This window comes from Phocoena phocoena, chromosome 8 (genome assembly GCF_963924675.1).
Source record: "Phocoena phocoena chromosome 8, mPhoPho1.1, whole genome shotgun sequence".
NCBI classification, from domain to species: Eukaryota; Metazoa; Chordata; class Mammalia; order Artiodactyla; family Phocoenidae; genus Phocoena; species Phocoena phocoena.
This window is the reverse complement of record NC_089226.1, coordinates 3,761,888-3,776,361: the sequence shown is the minus strand read 5'-3', so window position 1 is coordinate 3,776,361 and position 14,474 is coordinate 3,761,888. Positions and strand designations below refer to the sequence as shown.

At 50.0% G+C, this 14,474-nt stretch overlaps 1 protein-coding gene across 1 annotated transcript in view; it reads left to right on the top strand.

Moving 5' to 3' along the window:
- The first annotated feature begins 584 nt into the window (after positions 1-584).
- Positions 585-14,474, top strand: part of NTM (neurotrimin) — a 929,065-nt gene continuing 915,175 nt past the window's right edge. Inside the window, exon 1 of the mRNA XM_065882596.1 lies at positions 585-925. Coding sequence (XP_065738668.1) covers positions 844-925 — 82 coding nt within the window. The 5' untranslated portion in view covers positions 585-843. The remainder of the gene's footprint in view (positions 926-14,474) is intronic.

The window sequence follows — 14,474 nt, the reverse complement described above, 5'->3', positions numbered from 1 at the left end:
GAAATAAACTTAGTGAATGAAATATAGGAGTAATACAGATATTCTGAAACAGGAGTGACAGGAGAAGAAAATAGAAAGTTATTTATTATTTTCAAAGCAACAGAGTAGGAGGTTGATTGGAAAAGGTGAAAGATGAGAGAGAGAGAGGGAAAAAAAATTGTTATTGAATGATATTTTCATCGGAGAGGAAAATAAGTACCAACAAATGAAATCTGACTCATCTTTGCAAGTTTCACCAAGCTTGAAAATGTCCCTTTAAAATTTCCCGTAATCGGTTGCTGGCTGCGGGATTTTTCCAGTGTAAAGGGAATCTGAGTTCAGGAGGCCAGGGAATGCCAGAAGGAAAGGGATTTTTTGATGCTTGGGGTTCTGAGACTGTCAGTTTAAAAAATGAAAGTAATATAGACGGGGCAAAGTGGCATTTATCATACCATCTCTCCAGGCTCCTGTCTCTTTAATCAGCTAGCCTGATTTGCCCAGTAAATGATTTCTGAGTGTGTGTGTGTGTGTGTGTGTGTGTGCGCGCGCGCGCGCGCGCGCGCGCCCGCGGGCGTGTGTTGTAGCTCTGTCAATCCTTGGATTAGAACCAATGATTGCAGCTTGTAGGAGGGCTGTCCAGGGCCAGATTGTACGAGGTGTCTCAGTGCCAGAGTATGAGGAGAGATAATTACTGAGAAGTCACACTCTCTCCCATCCTTGGCTTTCTTGTGGTGTCCTTCAGCAAAACAGTGGATTTAAATCTCCTTCCACCAGCTCGAGAGCAACGCAATCTGTCAGGAAAGAAAGAAAGAAAGAAAAACCCCGAACCTGACAAAAAAGAAGAAAAAGAAGGAAAAAAAAATCATGAAAACCATCCAGGCAAAAATGCACAATTCTATCTCTTGGGCAATCTTCACAGCGCTGGCTGCTCTGTTTCTCTTTCAAGGTAAGAGCTTGCTATTGATTTGCCTACAGTCGACCCAGGAATTGTACAGTGTGCTGTTGATGATTCGCAGACTCTCTGAGTCGGCTCTGCTGTGCGGTTGGTTTGCAGGTGGGGGAGAGAGCGTCCGAGCAGCATGGCTGGGACTTCATCCTCCCTCCCAGGCTGTGAGGATATTGATTTGATGCTGGCTGCTGCCAGAACGGTGGGTGGGTGTGTGGCGCGGGGGGGGGGGGGGGGCGGGGGGGGAATGTACGTGCAGAAGTAAAATGTGTCTGGGGCTCCCGTGCGGTACGTGGCTGTGTGCTGGTCCCCTGGACCTCCGTACATTCTTGCACACACACGATAGATGGAGACACATGGAATCACGGATTCGGAGGGCGACGGGGCTGCTAACGCATTGCTTATGGTACTGGGAAGAAATTACGAGAGGAAACTTTAAATATCTATCGGCCAGTAAACTTGCAAAGCTTCTGCAAGGAGCAAACAGAAAACGCAGGCTAGGCATAATCAGGTACCTGTGCATCGTGGTCAGAGAGCCAGCTAGAAGGGCTGGATCGGTCCGCAGCAGTGGTGGGCAGCGGGGTAGTTTCCCATGTGTTTTGGGGTGTGTTTGTGGAGGGGGGCAGCGGGGCGTGGTAACAAGCAGATAAGAGGCTTATCTTACCAGAGCGGGGCTCTGAAATTCCGGAAAGCCCTCCTAAGTTGAACGGAAAGAGGCATGAAGAGTCGAATGCTAATGTTTGGTTTCTTTCTCTTCTGGAAAGCGGAGCTGAGGGGCTGCAGTTGGGGCCAGGCTTGCTGGGGGTGAGTGCGCGCTGTGACGTGGCCCTGCGGTGCTGGGGTGGCTTGGGATCCGCTTCAACCTTGAGTCCGCTCGCTGCACCGGGTGGCCCCGCGCTCTGTCCCGGCTTTCAGGTCCCAGCAGCCGCATTACCTGCCCACCTGCTTGCTCCCACCCACCCTGTCCTTTGAGGGTCTGGCTTGCCTTTCTTTTTTGAAGATCCCTGCACTCCCAGGGACCGAGACGGGCAGAGAAACTTCCCCCGGGTGGTCCAGCACCATCTCCCAGAGGACCCCGCGTGGAAGCTCAGCCCAGGCAGCTGAGTCCCCAGAGGAAAGTTCACTCCCAGGGGGTGGAGAAGGCTGAGGAGTCCCACCCACCTGATTCCCTTCCCCACTGCAGCGCGGGGCTTTCGTGGTCCGGACTGGTCCCCACCTCGGGTCCCGCTGACCTCCCTCTGAGGGTGGGCTTTGGGGACTGTCCCCTTGCCATAGTTGCAGGGGTGACCACGCAAGGTGGGCAGAGGGACCAGGCTGGGAAGAATCGAATGCGTGTGTACCTTCGGCTGGGGCTCGAGGGGGAGGAAGGGGGCCCCGGAGGGATCTGAGTTGGATGCAAGCAATGAGTTGGATGTGAGCAAGTCCATTGTGCGGGATCTCCTTGCCTTGCCTGCTGCACCCAGCCTCGGGGGCGCCGGCCTCGGGGTGTCTCTCCTCCCTCACCGGGTGGTGGGTGTGAGAGTGAAGGAGGCCACGTGGCGGCAGCCCTGATTGACTCGTCTTACGTAACAAGGAGCTGTGGCAGCATGTGTGTGTGTGCGCGCGCGCGCGCGCACGTGTGCAAACCCCTGCTTGTACTGGGTGAACAGGGGCTCACCCAGTGAGGTCAGAGCCCCAGCTCTGGCAGCGGGGAAACTGAGTCCAGAGCCAGGTAGCCTCAGGGAAACAGCTTCTATCATGCTAACCACAGCAATGGAAACTAACTAGGCAAGGGGTGGAGTGAGGGGTCAGAGGAAGCGACAGGGAAGGTCCCAAGACCTCCAAAATTTCCATCTGTCCTGAGGTCTGTGTCTCTTCCATCTGTAACTTCAAACCGGAGACAATGGCCAAAATTCCACCATCCACAGCCCCACGGGCTGCATGCCAGGAGCCCCAGGGCCATACTGAATTTACATATAAATTAGCATACATGATTTTTTTTTTTTAATCAGAAATAAATGCAGGGAAGCATAATATTTGCTCATACTTTGAATCATTCCTGAATAGATGGGAAGGAAGTGGTGATGCAAAATTCTCCAGGGCGAATTCTGATTTTGCATTCTTGTTGCCGTCTTGGGGTGGGGATGGAGGTGACTTGGTTATCCCAGATCTCCTCACATTCTACCAAATCCTGCTTTTCCTAAGACGAATAATGGCCTTATTTGTGCTACCCAGCTCGAGCCAGTTCTGATTAGCCTTCAAAGTGTCACAAAAGAACAGGGCTGCCCAATTTTAAGGCAAAGGGACCCCCAAGACCCCTGAGCCACATGCCAGTTGGACCAGCCAACAGGATGTGTGTTTTCTCTTCAAGGGGTTGAGAGCTGGAGTCGGCCAGCTACCTCTTATCAAACTCACAGAATTACTGAGGCAGCCACGTCTTGCCTGCCGTAATCCACCCCTATTGCATTGACCCAGTGGGACTAGTTAGAATGCAGTACACATTCTAAGGCAATTTTTCCTTCTCCTCTGTTTTTGTTTTAAGCTGGCTCTTCCTAAAGCCGTTACTTCCTGGGTTTCTTGCCTTCTCGAAAAGGTGCCCGGGGCTAGGGGCAGGTGATGGACCCCTCCCTGACCTGCTTCTCACCTCTACCCCACCAGCAACCGTGATCCAGCTTAGATGGGGAGGGAGTCGGCACTGATTAGTGATGGGCGGGAGGCAGGGGGTGATTAGCGCCCTGGGGCTCTGGTCCTAAGAAGATCTGAGGTTGATTAACAAGAGCCCCTCCCAGTTCCTGGGAGCCGGAGTGAGGGCCGAGGACGGGATTAGGCGCTGTCCTTTTCAGCACACAGCCCACCTTCTGCCACTGAGAGGCTCTGAAAGGAATGGCTGGGGGTGCTGCAGCTTCTCTCCTTCTAGTAACCCGACCATTTCTCCTTCGAAGGATTAATGCTCCTTTCAACACTTTCCGAGGAGCTTGGCTAGATTCCTGTCTTAACCTTTCTCATTTTCCCTCACCTTCTCACATCCCACATCAACACACCTGCCCACTTATACACAGGCAGGACAGCGGGGAAGGGAGAGGAGATGGGGCTAGGTTCACCCTCTCGTTCTCTGGGCACCAGCAACATGGACACCGTTCAGCTGGGCGGATTGGCCAAGTTCCTGCCACTCACAGTAAACAGTTGGGTGCCAGCCGCAGCCTGAGCTGGGCAGTGCTTCTGAGATGTGAGGGGGGCAGATGAGACCATAACAATGTTTACTGGCAAAGTGAAAAATCGGTTTGGGATGATGGGATCCTGGGCCTGATGTAAGCATTGTGGGCACCTGGAAGCATGGCCGAAAACAACTTCAGGGGAGACTGCAGAGGGGCTTCACGGTGTGGACCCTGGCTGCCAGGCTTGGAGCTGCCAGCTGGGGGCGAGCCATGGGTGAGCCGTGGACACTGGCACAACAAATGCAGCTCACCTCCATCCTTCACGCACGGTGACGGTCCTCGGGGCATTTGATCGAGGTGGCCGGAGGGTCCCAGCCGGGGCCATTCTTGGGTCGCAGCGTTACTTGCCAGGCACACAGCCTTGTCCTGGAGCTGCTTCTTCCCTTTGTCAGTTTTAAAGCCAAATACGAGCCCTGGAACCCCTTCTCATCCTGTGACATCTGCCCCTGACTTCTGTGGTTTCCCAGTGGCCTCTCCTAGGGTGCTGAGATGAAGGGTGCTGAGCTGTGTCCCTGAAGGGCCTCTCCTGGTCTCCTGCTTGTGTGCTCTGCCAGGCACTGTGTCTTAGCAGCTCCCCGGGGCTCTGCCCCTGCACCCACGCAGTCTGGCAGCCCTGAGAAGCAGTGACCCAGGCTGGGGCCAGCTATGTGTCGTGGATGGGCCACACCAGGGTTGGCTTTAGCCACAGTTTACCCCTTGGGGCGAGGTGAGCTATCTCAACATCCTAAGCAGTGGTGACATTTCTGAGTCAACGTGGGACACGTGATTCTGGGACGTCCAGGAACATGCTGGAAGGATTTGCGATGCTCTTGCCGTCTGCTCCTGGTGGGAACACTTTGGAGAGGACTGTCGTGTCTAGGATTTGTCTCTGTTCCAGAAATTTTAGGTTTGGAGCTCACGACCTGCTCTTGCCTCTTGCCCCTCAACTAGAATGATAAAGACGCAAAAAACTCCCACTTTGCTTTATATGTAACCCCAGCGGAGGTCCCACAGACCCTTCCAATACCCTAATGAGTGGGCCTGCCGGATTTCCAGCCAGTTCTGGTGGCCTGAGCACAGCTGGGTGGGCAGCAGGTACATCCAAACTCAAAGTCCCCCATGTTTTCTGTAGGTGGAAATACTTCCCTCTGTGCGCCCGTCTCCCCACCTGCCTGCCAGGATGGGGAGCAACTCCCCTGGGTGTTGTAAGGACTCATTAAGGCTTGTAACGCGGCAAACAGGCGGTGCTAAGTGGAGCTCCATGCTGGGCCTGCTGGTATTTACGCAGCTCCTTCTTTTTCTGCTCTACTGGCTTGTTACATGTTTACTTTATGTCTGTAGTCATCTGAAATTCAATAAAACTAATTAAACATAAAAAATGAAAACACTCAAAACTAAGGTAATCGATGGTGTACAGGTCGGATGGGGTTGGGTACCACATCTTCCCAGGTGTCTCCTCCCACCTGGTGGCAGAGGCCTCCTGCCCTTAGAGGATGTGCTGGTGAAGACAGGAAGGGACTTAGAAGAAACATGCGGGGACCATACCTCCCATCGTTTTGTAGGAGGAGACTGTTCAGGGAGGGGCGAGGGGGTGGGACCAATGGCAGGGGGCGGGGCCCTGGGAAGGGGAAGGGTGGAGCCAAGAATTTCAGAGGGAAAAGAACAGCTCTAAGCTGTACTGGCAAAGGGTGGGAAGAAGAGGACTCTATCCTCTGCCTTGACTGATTTCGTCCAGTAACCTCTAGAATTTTAGTTTATGTATTTGTTTCTGCAACCTTCTGAACTGAGCCCGCTCTTGCTGTGGCCGCTTAAACTTACAAGAGCTTCAGCGAAGAGATGCGTGTGTTCCTCCTCCATCCCTCGCCTTCTCACTCTCCCTGCATCTCCCTCTCTTCCTCTCCCCTGTCCTCCCTCCCTCTTTCTGCCCTCTCTCCTCCTCTCCTCTGCCCTCCCAATTCTCTTTCTCTCTCTCCCCTTTTCTTTCTCCCTTTCATTTTCCCTTCTCCTCTGTGGGAAACATAATTGATCAGCTGACAGACCTGGGTCAACCTGGCAGGGGTTGCTCCGCCTTGCACAGGCTTGCCTAGGAGAGGAGGGGAGTCTGTCCTCCCAGGTCACCAGGAGCCCAGATGACGTGGTGCAATGATAGTGGGGGGACCAAAGAACCAGTGGCGAGTTCACGCCCCATAAGTGTGGCTGGGACCCCACTGACAGCAGCGTTCTCAGCTGTTGTGTGTCCCCGACACTCCAGTGTTCCACGTCCCTTTTCCCTTTGCCTCTTTCCTGCTTCTGTTTAGTTTCTACGCCCCGCTTGTTCCCGTGTCCTTGTTCTTCTTTCTGCTTGCCTCCCTACCTTTTCTCCTCTTTCCAAAACCAAGACAGATCTCAGAATCTCCCCCACTTAAGTCATATTAGAGAAATGGCCTTTTGTTCACTTGCAAGAAGAAAAACAGAAACTCTGCCAGAAGAGCTCTGTAAGTCATTTGCAAACCGCAAAACAAACCAACAACGATTCACATTTTCATTGCTGAGAAAAAAGTATTTCAAGAGAGACTGTCAAGCTGAGAAACCAAATATTGGAAAACACGTTCTTCAGCTCTGTTACTAAGGCCATCTTAGGTTACTAAATTTGATTTCTTTCTTTCTTTCTTTTTTTTTTTGGCTTCTCGAAGAGTATTGTCCTTTACAGCAATAAAAGAAAGTTCAAAAGATGGACTGGTTTTGGCTTCAATTGCTCATTCAAATTCACTCTCCAGAGGCGCCTCCTTTGCTTCTCCTTGGTGGTGGTGTCACCAAACTCTAATCCAACACAGACTAGACCTAGTTGTTTATTTGTCTGTTGGTTCAATCACCTGGCAAGTGTTTATTGAGTTCCTATTATGTTCCCTGCATTGTCGTAGGTGCTGGGAACATATCAGTGATCAAAGCAACTGAAGACAGAGTATGGGGACTTCCCTGGTGGTCCAGTGGTTAAGACTTCACCTTCCAATACAGGGGGTGCGAGTTTGATCCTTGTTTGGGGAGCTAAGATTCTATGTGCCTCATGGCCGAAAAACCAAAACATAAAACGGAAGCCGTATGGTAACAAATTCAATAAAGACTTTAATAATGGTCCACATCCAGAACAATCTTAAAAAAAAAAAAAAAGAGTACAGTCTCCCAGATTTGATTTCATTTGCCATTCTTTTTAATCACATTGGGAAGAACCAACAGGACCAGAAGCAAGGGGGGCACGTTGTGTGCCATGGCCTCCTGCACAGTTGCTTGTGCAAATTATGATGGGCGGGAAGAACGCAGCAACCCTGGATGCTTGTTTTTAGATGGGGAGTACTGGGGGAGGAAGCTCCACCGGGCTCTGGGTCCATCATGTAACAGCTGCTGCCTCTGCTACGCCACCTTGACTCCTGCCGCAAGGGGCTCGGGGATGTGTGATGCTCCCTCAGTTAGCACAAGGATGGGGAAACCTGGCGTGAGGTAGTTGGCTTTGCGACTATTGGCTCTTGTCATTCGAGTTATTGGTTGATTCTTGGCACTGCTGCCATCCTATCCAGTGGCCTGTGTAGCACGTTTGTGCCCTGCCTTCTGCATAGAACTAGACGGTCAAAGGGGGCGAGGGGGGGCCACTTACACAGGGCAGGGCAGGGTTTGCCGAGGCAGCTGGTCGGGGTGAGGCAAATGCAGTTCAGGGGACTCTGAGGGATTCAAATTTCAAGGTAGACTTAAGATGACCTCCCTTCTGAGAACCTATTTTGTTTTTTGCTAACCACTCATCACACCCTAATTTAGGGTTCCTGGAATAGTAGACACGCGTCGTCATTTATTTGTTCTCCTCTGATACTCCAGCTGTGGTTGGGACACAAGTCTTCTTTCAGTTGTCAACTTGTGTGTTCAGCCTCACGTAGCCAAAGGGAATCGAGCTTTTCTTCCGCCCACATTGTGTGCTGTGGCTGCCCCGTGGATGCTTTAGGAACGTTGCTTACCCCACTGCTTCTATCTGCGTTTCCACAGTGGTGGTGATTCTTCTTAGCTTTTCCCCTGTAGGAGAACAGGTAAGTACCTTTCTCACGGATCCATGACTCTTCCAAGTCAAGCAACCTGAAGCAATTCTACCTCTTCTGACCCTGTCTCAGATGTTAGAAGGGGCTCAGTGGGTAGGTGCATTGTGTCTTTATTTGCAATATTCCCATTTTCTAAGCCAGTGGTCTTCAAATCTGTTCTACATAGAATCACCTGAGGAGCTTTATAAAAGTGCCAGTGTCTGGGCCCCATCCCAGAACAATTACACCACAATCTCTTTGTGAGCTGTTTGGGTATTTTTCAGAGCTCTCTAAGGGGTTCCAATCTGTGGCCAGGTTTGAAAACCATACCTCTCAAGTCATCCGAAAATGTTCTCCAACCTGGAATAAGACACATCCACTCCATGAGCCTCAGTTGCTTCATCTCTAAAATAAAGCAGTTGGACTGAAAGATTTTCAAGTTTCATTTCAAGTCTCACATTTTGCAATTCCGCAAATCGTCTTTTTGAGTCTAGTCCTTGAAAGGTAGTGGTGCTAGAAGAAAATATTCAGAAGCAGTCTCTGTTTGTAGGAAGCTAAGAATATGAACACAGTCACAGACGGACGACCAAAGCCGGAACGTGTGAGTGGTGTGTGAGCACACAAACACCACACACTCTACCATACATACTGTACCGCATATCCATGCGTGCACGCGCTTCTCCATCAAGAAGGCATCCTTCAGGTGGGGAGAAAGGATGAACTAGTCGCGACCTTTCAGGTAGGGGGACTCAGGAAGGATAACAATCAACCCTACAGGAGAAATTCAGGTGCTTTGGGATGTGTGAATATGGGTCAGGAATGAATGTGCTAGAGGCGGATTTAGAGCGAGCTAAGTGATGGTGAGCCTTGGCAGACACTCCATTCATAAGTGTGAAGCTTTGCATTTCTCTCTCCTGGCCTCCGCTCCCGCTCGCTCCCCAGGAACTGGCTAGGCAGCCTGCGGCTTCCATGGCTCTCCTTCTCACAGGCAACAAAGGCTCCGTGCTCAGAACCCCAATGGCAACTTGGCAGCTACTGTGTTGGGCAGAGTGATGCTGGCCCTCCCCTCCAAGCCAGGTCAGATCCTGCGGTGCGGGCAGGAGTGAAAGCTTGCCTGTTTTGATGGAGTCAGCAGGTGTAGGAGGCGCCGGGGGAGCAGAGCTCTCGTGCAAATTTGTACCAAGTGCAGTCACTGGGTAACTCACAAAGTGTTCACACTGCTGTGTCAGGCAAGCCAGAGTCGCAGCCAGCCGAGCCCAGAGGAACATTCAAGATGGTTTAGTTCGATCCCTCTCTTGGAGCTCTAACACCCCAAAAGTGCAGCTGCAGTGGTCCCCTAACTTCTGTCTCCAGTATGGGGGGAACTTGCATCTCTCCAGAGAGCTATTGCATCTGACCGTTCAGGAAGACGGGGAGACAAAGGAGAATCTGTCTTCTCATCGATTCCAGCCATTTGCTCGAGGTCTGGAGAGAACACACAACATAGTGGCTGGGGTTGCCTGGGTCCAGACCTTGGCTGTGCCACTTCCTAGTCTGAAACCTTTGGCGGTTTAATCAACTTCTGTGGGTGATTCAGTTTCCTCTTGTATAAAACGGAGCTACTTCTGAGTCTTACCTTTAAGGCTGGTATGAGGATTAAATAAGTTACTGCAGGTAAAGTGCTTGGCACATAGTAAGCTCTCAATAAATATCACCTAATAGTATTATGATTGCTGCTAATACTACTACCCCCAGGACAAGGCTGGTTTTTCTTCCACATGACTTTCCTTCAAATATTTGAAAACAGGATTCCCTCCCCTTCTCCCTTAGTTAAATATTCCAAGCTTTTCTCCTATTTTCTGTATAACCATTCACAGATAGGGTGCTGATGGCCCTTTTCTAAAGTTATTCTGGCTACTTTATGTTCTTTTTAAGGTAAATCTCCTCCCAGTGTGCTCTGAGTAGCCCCGAATATTACAGGATGTGGCCTCTCCTGATTCCCGATTAGGATACAGTGAAGTCTCAGCTCTTTGGAAAGGCATGGCCCAGGGGCGCCGGCCTCTCCCCTAACCCTGCTCCCGCTCTGTGGATTCCTAGGGGTTTTCTGAGGTTTCCACCTCCTAGTACGAGTGCTCTGCTGAGGGCTGCCCTGTCCACCTGGAAAACGCTTGTCGTGACTCACGACAAAACTCCAGGCTCAGCGTCCCTTTGAAGCCCCTCCTTCTCTCTTTTCTGCCTCCACTGCTCTGGCACTTCCTTCCGGCCTTCGTGTCCGCTGACATCTGTGTGGCTACCTGCTGACACGTCTGTCTCCCCTCGCTGGGCCGTGAACTCCTGGAGGCCCGGGACTGCCTTGTATATCTGCACACTCGGCACAGTACTTGACACACAGGCGACCAGTGCTTATGGACAAAAGGGGAGAGAGGGAGAGAAAGACGCCCTTAGGTTTATGAGGAGCCATAGAACCCTGTAGACTCAGGGTGAGCTGTAATTAACCCTTCTTTCTCCTTTGCCTGTGTTGTACTGTGCACACGGCAACCTGGCCTCGAAACTTACGCTTTCTGAAGTCTTTTTATCAGATTCAACTCATATCTTCCTCCAACAAGATCTTTTTTGGACCCTGAATATGTAATCCCACACATCAGTAATCCCTCCTGGTTATAACCAGATGTAAACCAGATGTTATAGGCGTCCAGGGAGCGGGAGATGAGCTCACTCTTTTTGGCTAAACTCACCCAAGCGCAGGAAATGGGACCTCCAGTGATCCGCGGGTCAGAAGTGTGGAGGAAGGGGCTGCTCTCTGAACCACTTTGGCGTCAGAGGGGGCACCAAGGGCCAGGGAAGGGTGCACCTGAGGAAAGAGGAGAGTGACTGGGTGGCTTTGTTTATCTGGGGAAGGCAAAGTGGACGAGTGCTTCTTACCTGCTTCTTCAAACCTACTCTGTGTCTTTCTTCACCATCCATCCCCCCCGGGGCATTTGACTGTCCTCTAAACAGCCAGAGGACACCTGGCCCAAACATGAAAAGACGGACAACCTTTTTTCTCAATGCAATTGGTGATGCACAGACACCTGCAGGTGGAGAAACCATTTTGCCCAGTCTGAAAGCAAATAAGAATAATTATTCTATATTTCTTCTTCCTTTTCCCGTAAACCTTCTGAGTAGAAGGATGGGAATGTCTTATCACCACTTTTTCATTACTTTCTTGCACTGCTGAAGCCTTGTCCAAGGCTGGAATAGTTTAATCGTCAAACCCAGAAGTGTTTTCGGACTTCTAGAGTTGCGGGAGGCACCTTGGAATTAGCCCGATCTCCCGCCCAAGACAACCATCCCACCTGAATGACGTTCGCTAATTCCTGTTGACCAACTCCAGGATTTCCAGGGAGCAGACGCTCACTGCCAGAGTCACGGTCCCAGTTCCGGCTGTCTATCCAAATCGCCTGTGGAGATTGTCATAAGCAGAGGCCCAGGTTCAACTCACAAAAATTCTCATTAAATGGATCCGAATGGGGCAAGATCACCTCTGCTTTGAAACACCTGTGACTCTACAGTGCCAATACAGTGGAGATCAACTGACACTAGCCTCCCTTTGTATAGTGGATAAACTCTGTGAGAAAATACTGTTCAGTATAAATTCTATCCTTCCTCTTTACAGGGCTCTAAATTTGTTCAGGGCAGCAAAGTGCCTGTTTATAATACGTACCTCTGAGATTTCCTTAGAGCTGAGGATGGTCACGGCGTGCAGGTCAGGCCAATGGGAAGTGAGCAGAAGTTTCCCGGGTGGGAGTTTGAGGGTTCTACTCAGGAAGGCTGTGCTTTGTGAACCTTACCACCCCCCTCCCCCAGACTTTTCTTGACTGAGAGCCTGGCGTACTACCCGGGGGTCCAGGAACCAACTTGCAAACAGGAGGACAAAATGGCATCAGAGTGGCAAACACATCCAGAATGGTAAAACAGGAAGCTCTTAGGTTGAACTAAATGGACTTGTTGTTTTAGTAAATCAAAACCAGCTGAGTATGAACACTTTCACGTGGCTCAATCTAACAGAAGGACCCCAAGTTCAAGATAACATAGTAGTGATGCCAGCTCTGGAATACCTATGTCCACACTTATAATTTATGGGAAAAAAATCCCCATATAATTAGGTTTCAATTACTTGCAGTTGAATACGATCCTGGAGAATCTATGTGGAGCAAAAATTTGCCTCTTCCTAACTTACACCAGTTAGAGCCACTCAAAATACAAGTCGTATTGTGTGATGCAGTTTCTTTCTAAGAGAAGACTATTATGGACCCAAGTTATCTTATCTTGACAATCTTAGTTCCTTCTCGTCTTTATCACGGACATAACTTCTAGACCACTGATCATCCTGATCGCTGTCTTCTAAAGTTGCTGCAGTTTGATAATGATCCACTAGGAGGCGTTACCAGAGAGATGGCTCCTGATATCTAGGACCACCTTGTTATTATATTCATTTCTTTTCCTTTTCAAATATTCCACGCGATGGCTCATTGGCGTTGCACTCATTCCCCTGACTAAAATTATTCAAGACCTCTCCCATCCTTGCTTTTAAGTGCATGAAATTTCATTTCACGTGGGTCCATTATTTAAATCCATTGAGACTGTTTTTGTATTCTGATAAGCTGTCACGATCAGCTTCGTGTCATCCCCAAGTGATATAGACTTGTCATGTCCACATCACCAAGGTGAATGATTAAAAAAAAAGCAAAATCGTAGATTCAGGGGCATGGCCGAGTTCTTATTTACATTTATATTTCATCCACTCCAGAATGATTTATTCGGACCCTACTGTGCGCTGGCCATAAACCACGGGTCCTACTTCTTATACTCAGTGAAGTAAGGCAATTCAATACAACATGCTATGTGCTGGGATAAAAGCAAGTCATGTTTGCTACGGCAACATCTAGATCTCTGAGGTCAGAGAACTCTTCTAGAAGGAAGAGATGTGAAAGCTGAGACACAACGGTGAAGAGATTCAACCAGGTGAGAGGAGAGAAAAGTGTTACAATGAAAGGAAATGGCGTAGGCCAAAGCCTAGAGGCAGGAGAGCATGGTAGGAATTTAGGAATCCAGTATCCCATCTGGCTAGATTGAATGGGTTTGTATAGTTTGTGGGGATAAAGCGGGGGTGGAGGGGCAGGTTGTAGGTAGAAAGACAAGGGGTGTAGGTAGAGAAGTAGTCACAGGTCAGACCTTGAATGGCTTTATGGTTCCTGTTAAAGAGTGTATTCTGAGGGAAGAAAGGGTGTGGAAAGGCTGTATGCCCGACAGCAGCATGATTAGCTTTGCAGTTTTAATCGTTAAATAACATTATTTGGGTTACTTAAAAATGTTAAAATGTTCCTCTAGTTGCAGTGGGGGAGTGAATTAAAAGGGGACAAGAGTAGAGGGTATGGCAGCCAGTCAGGCATGAGTTAACCAGGTAAGAATACGTGGCAGAGACGTAGAGACACGGGTATCCAAGGGTCCTGGACTTAGAGGGTGTGATCTGGAGATGGAGAGCAAAAACAGTGGTGTGTGAGAAAGGGAAATGGAAGAGGACTTCCAGTATCCGGGTAAATGGGACACAGACAGGTTTTAGGGGAGCGGTAATGCATGCAACTTGGGTCATGATGGTTTTATTTGTGTACACAGAGCACCGCACTATGAAGTTAGCTGGACGGGTCTGGAACCCCGGGAGGTTATCTGAGCTTGAACGAAGATAGTCTTCGACGCAGACACAGTTAATTACCCAGGAAGACAGTAGAGAGGAGGTGAAGAGAAACGGGGCAGACAACTAGGATTTAAGGATTGGGAAGGGACGCAATCTTGGGAAAACGATTGACGAGAAGTGGCCAAAACGTGGGAGAAAAACCAGGAGAGGATGATGGCATCGGGGTCAGAGGATGTGTGTCTGGGGAAGGCAGGAGTGTTCGCCTAATCCATCCAGTGCTGCTGAGGGTCGAGCAAGGTGCGACTCAGGGGTGAGAATGTCTTCTGTCCTCTTGGGAGGACAGTCTTGTGGGCTGGAGCCATAGTGTGAGGATAAACTGGGGTGAGAATAAAAATGTGGATAATTCTTTCAGGTTTTTTTAAAGAGAGAGAAAGTAGGGAGACCAGGGGTGGGCTGCAGTTGGAGAGAAGGTTGTTACCTTTGTAAGATGGGGAAGCCGGCTCTGAATGCATGTGGTAGGGGCTGCTAAAGGGGGGCATGAAGGGAGGCACAGGAGGTGCCTGACTGGGTGAGGGCCCTCGGGGAATGTAAGGGGTGGGGTGGGAGCAAATCTTGAGCACAGGCAGAAAAATGGGTCTTAAAGAGAAGGGGACAGACCAGTATCGCTAGCATTTAAAGTAAAGAAG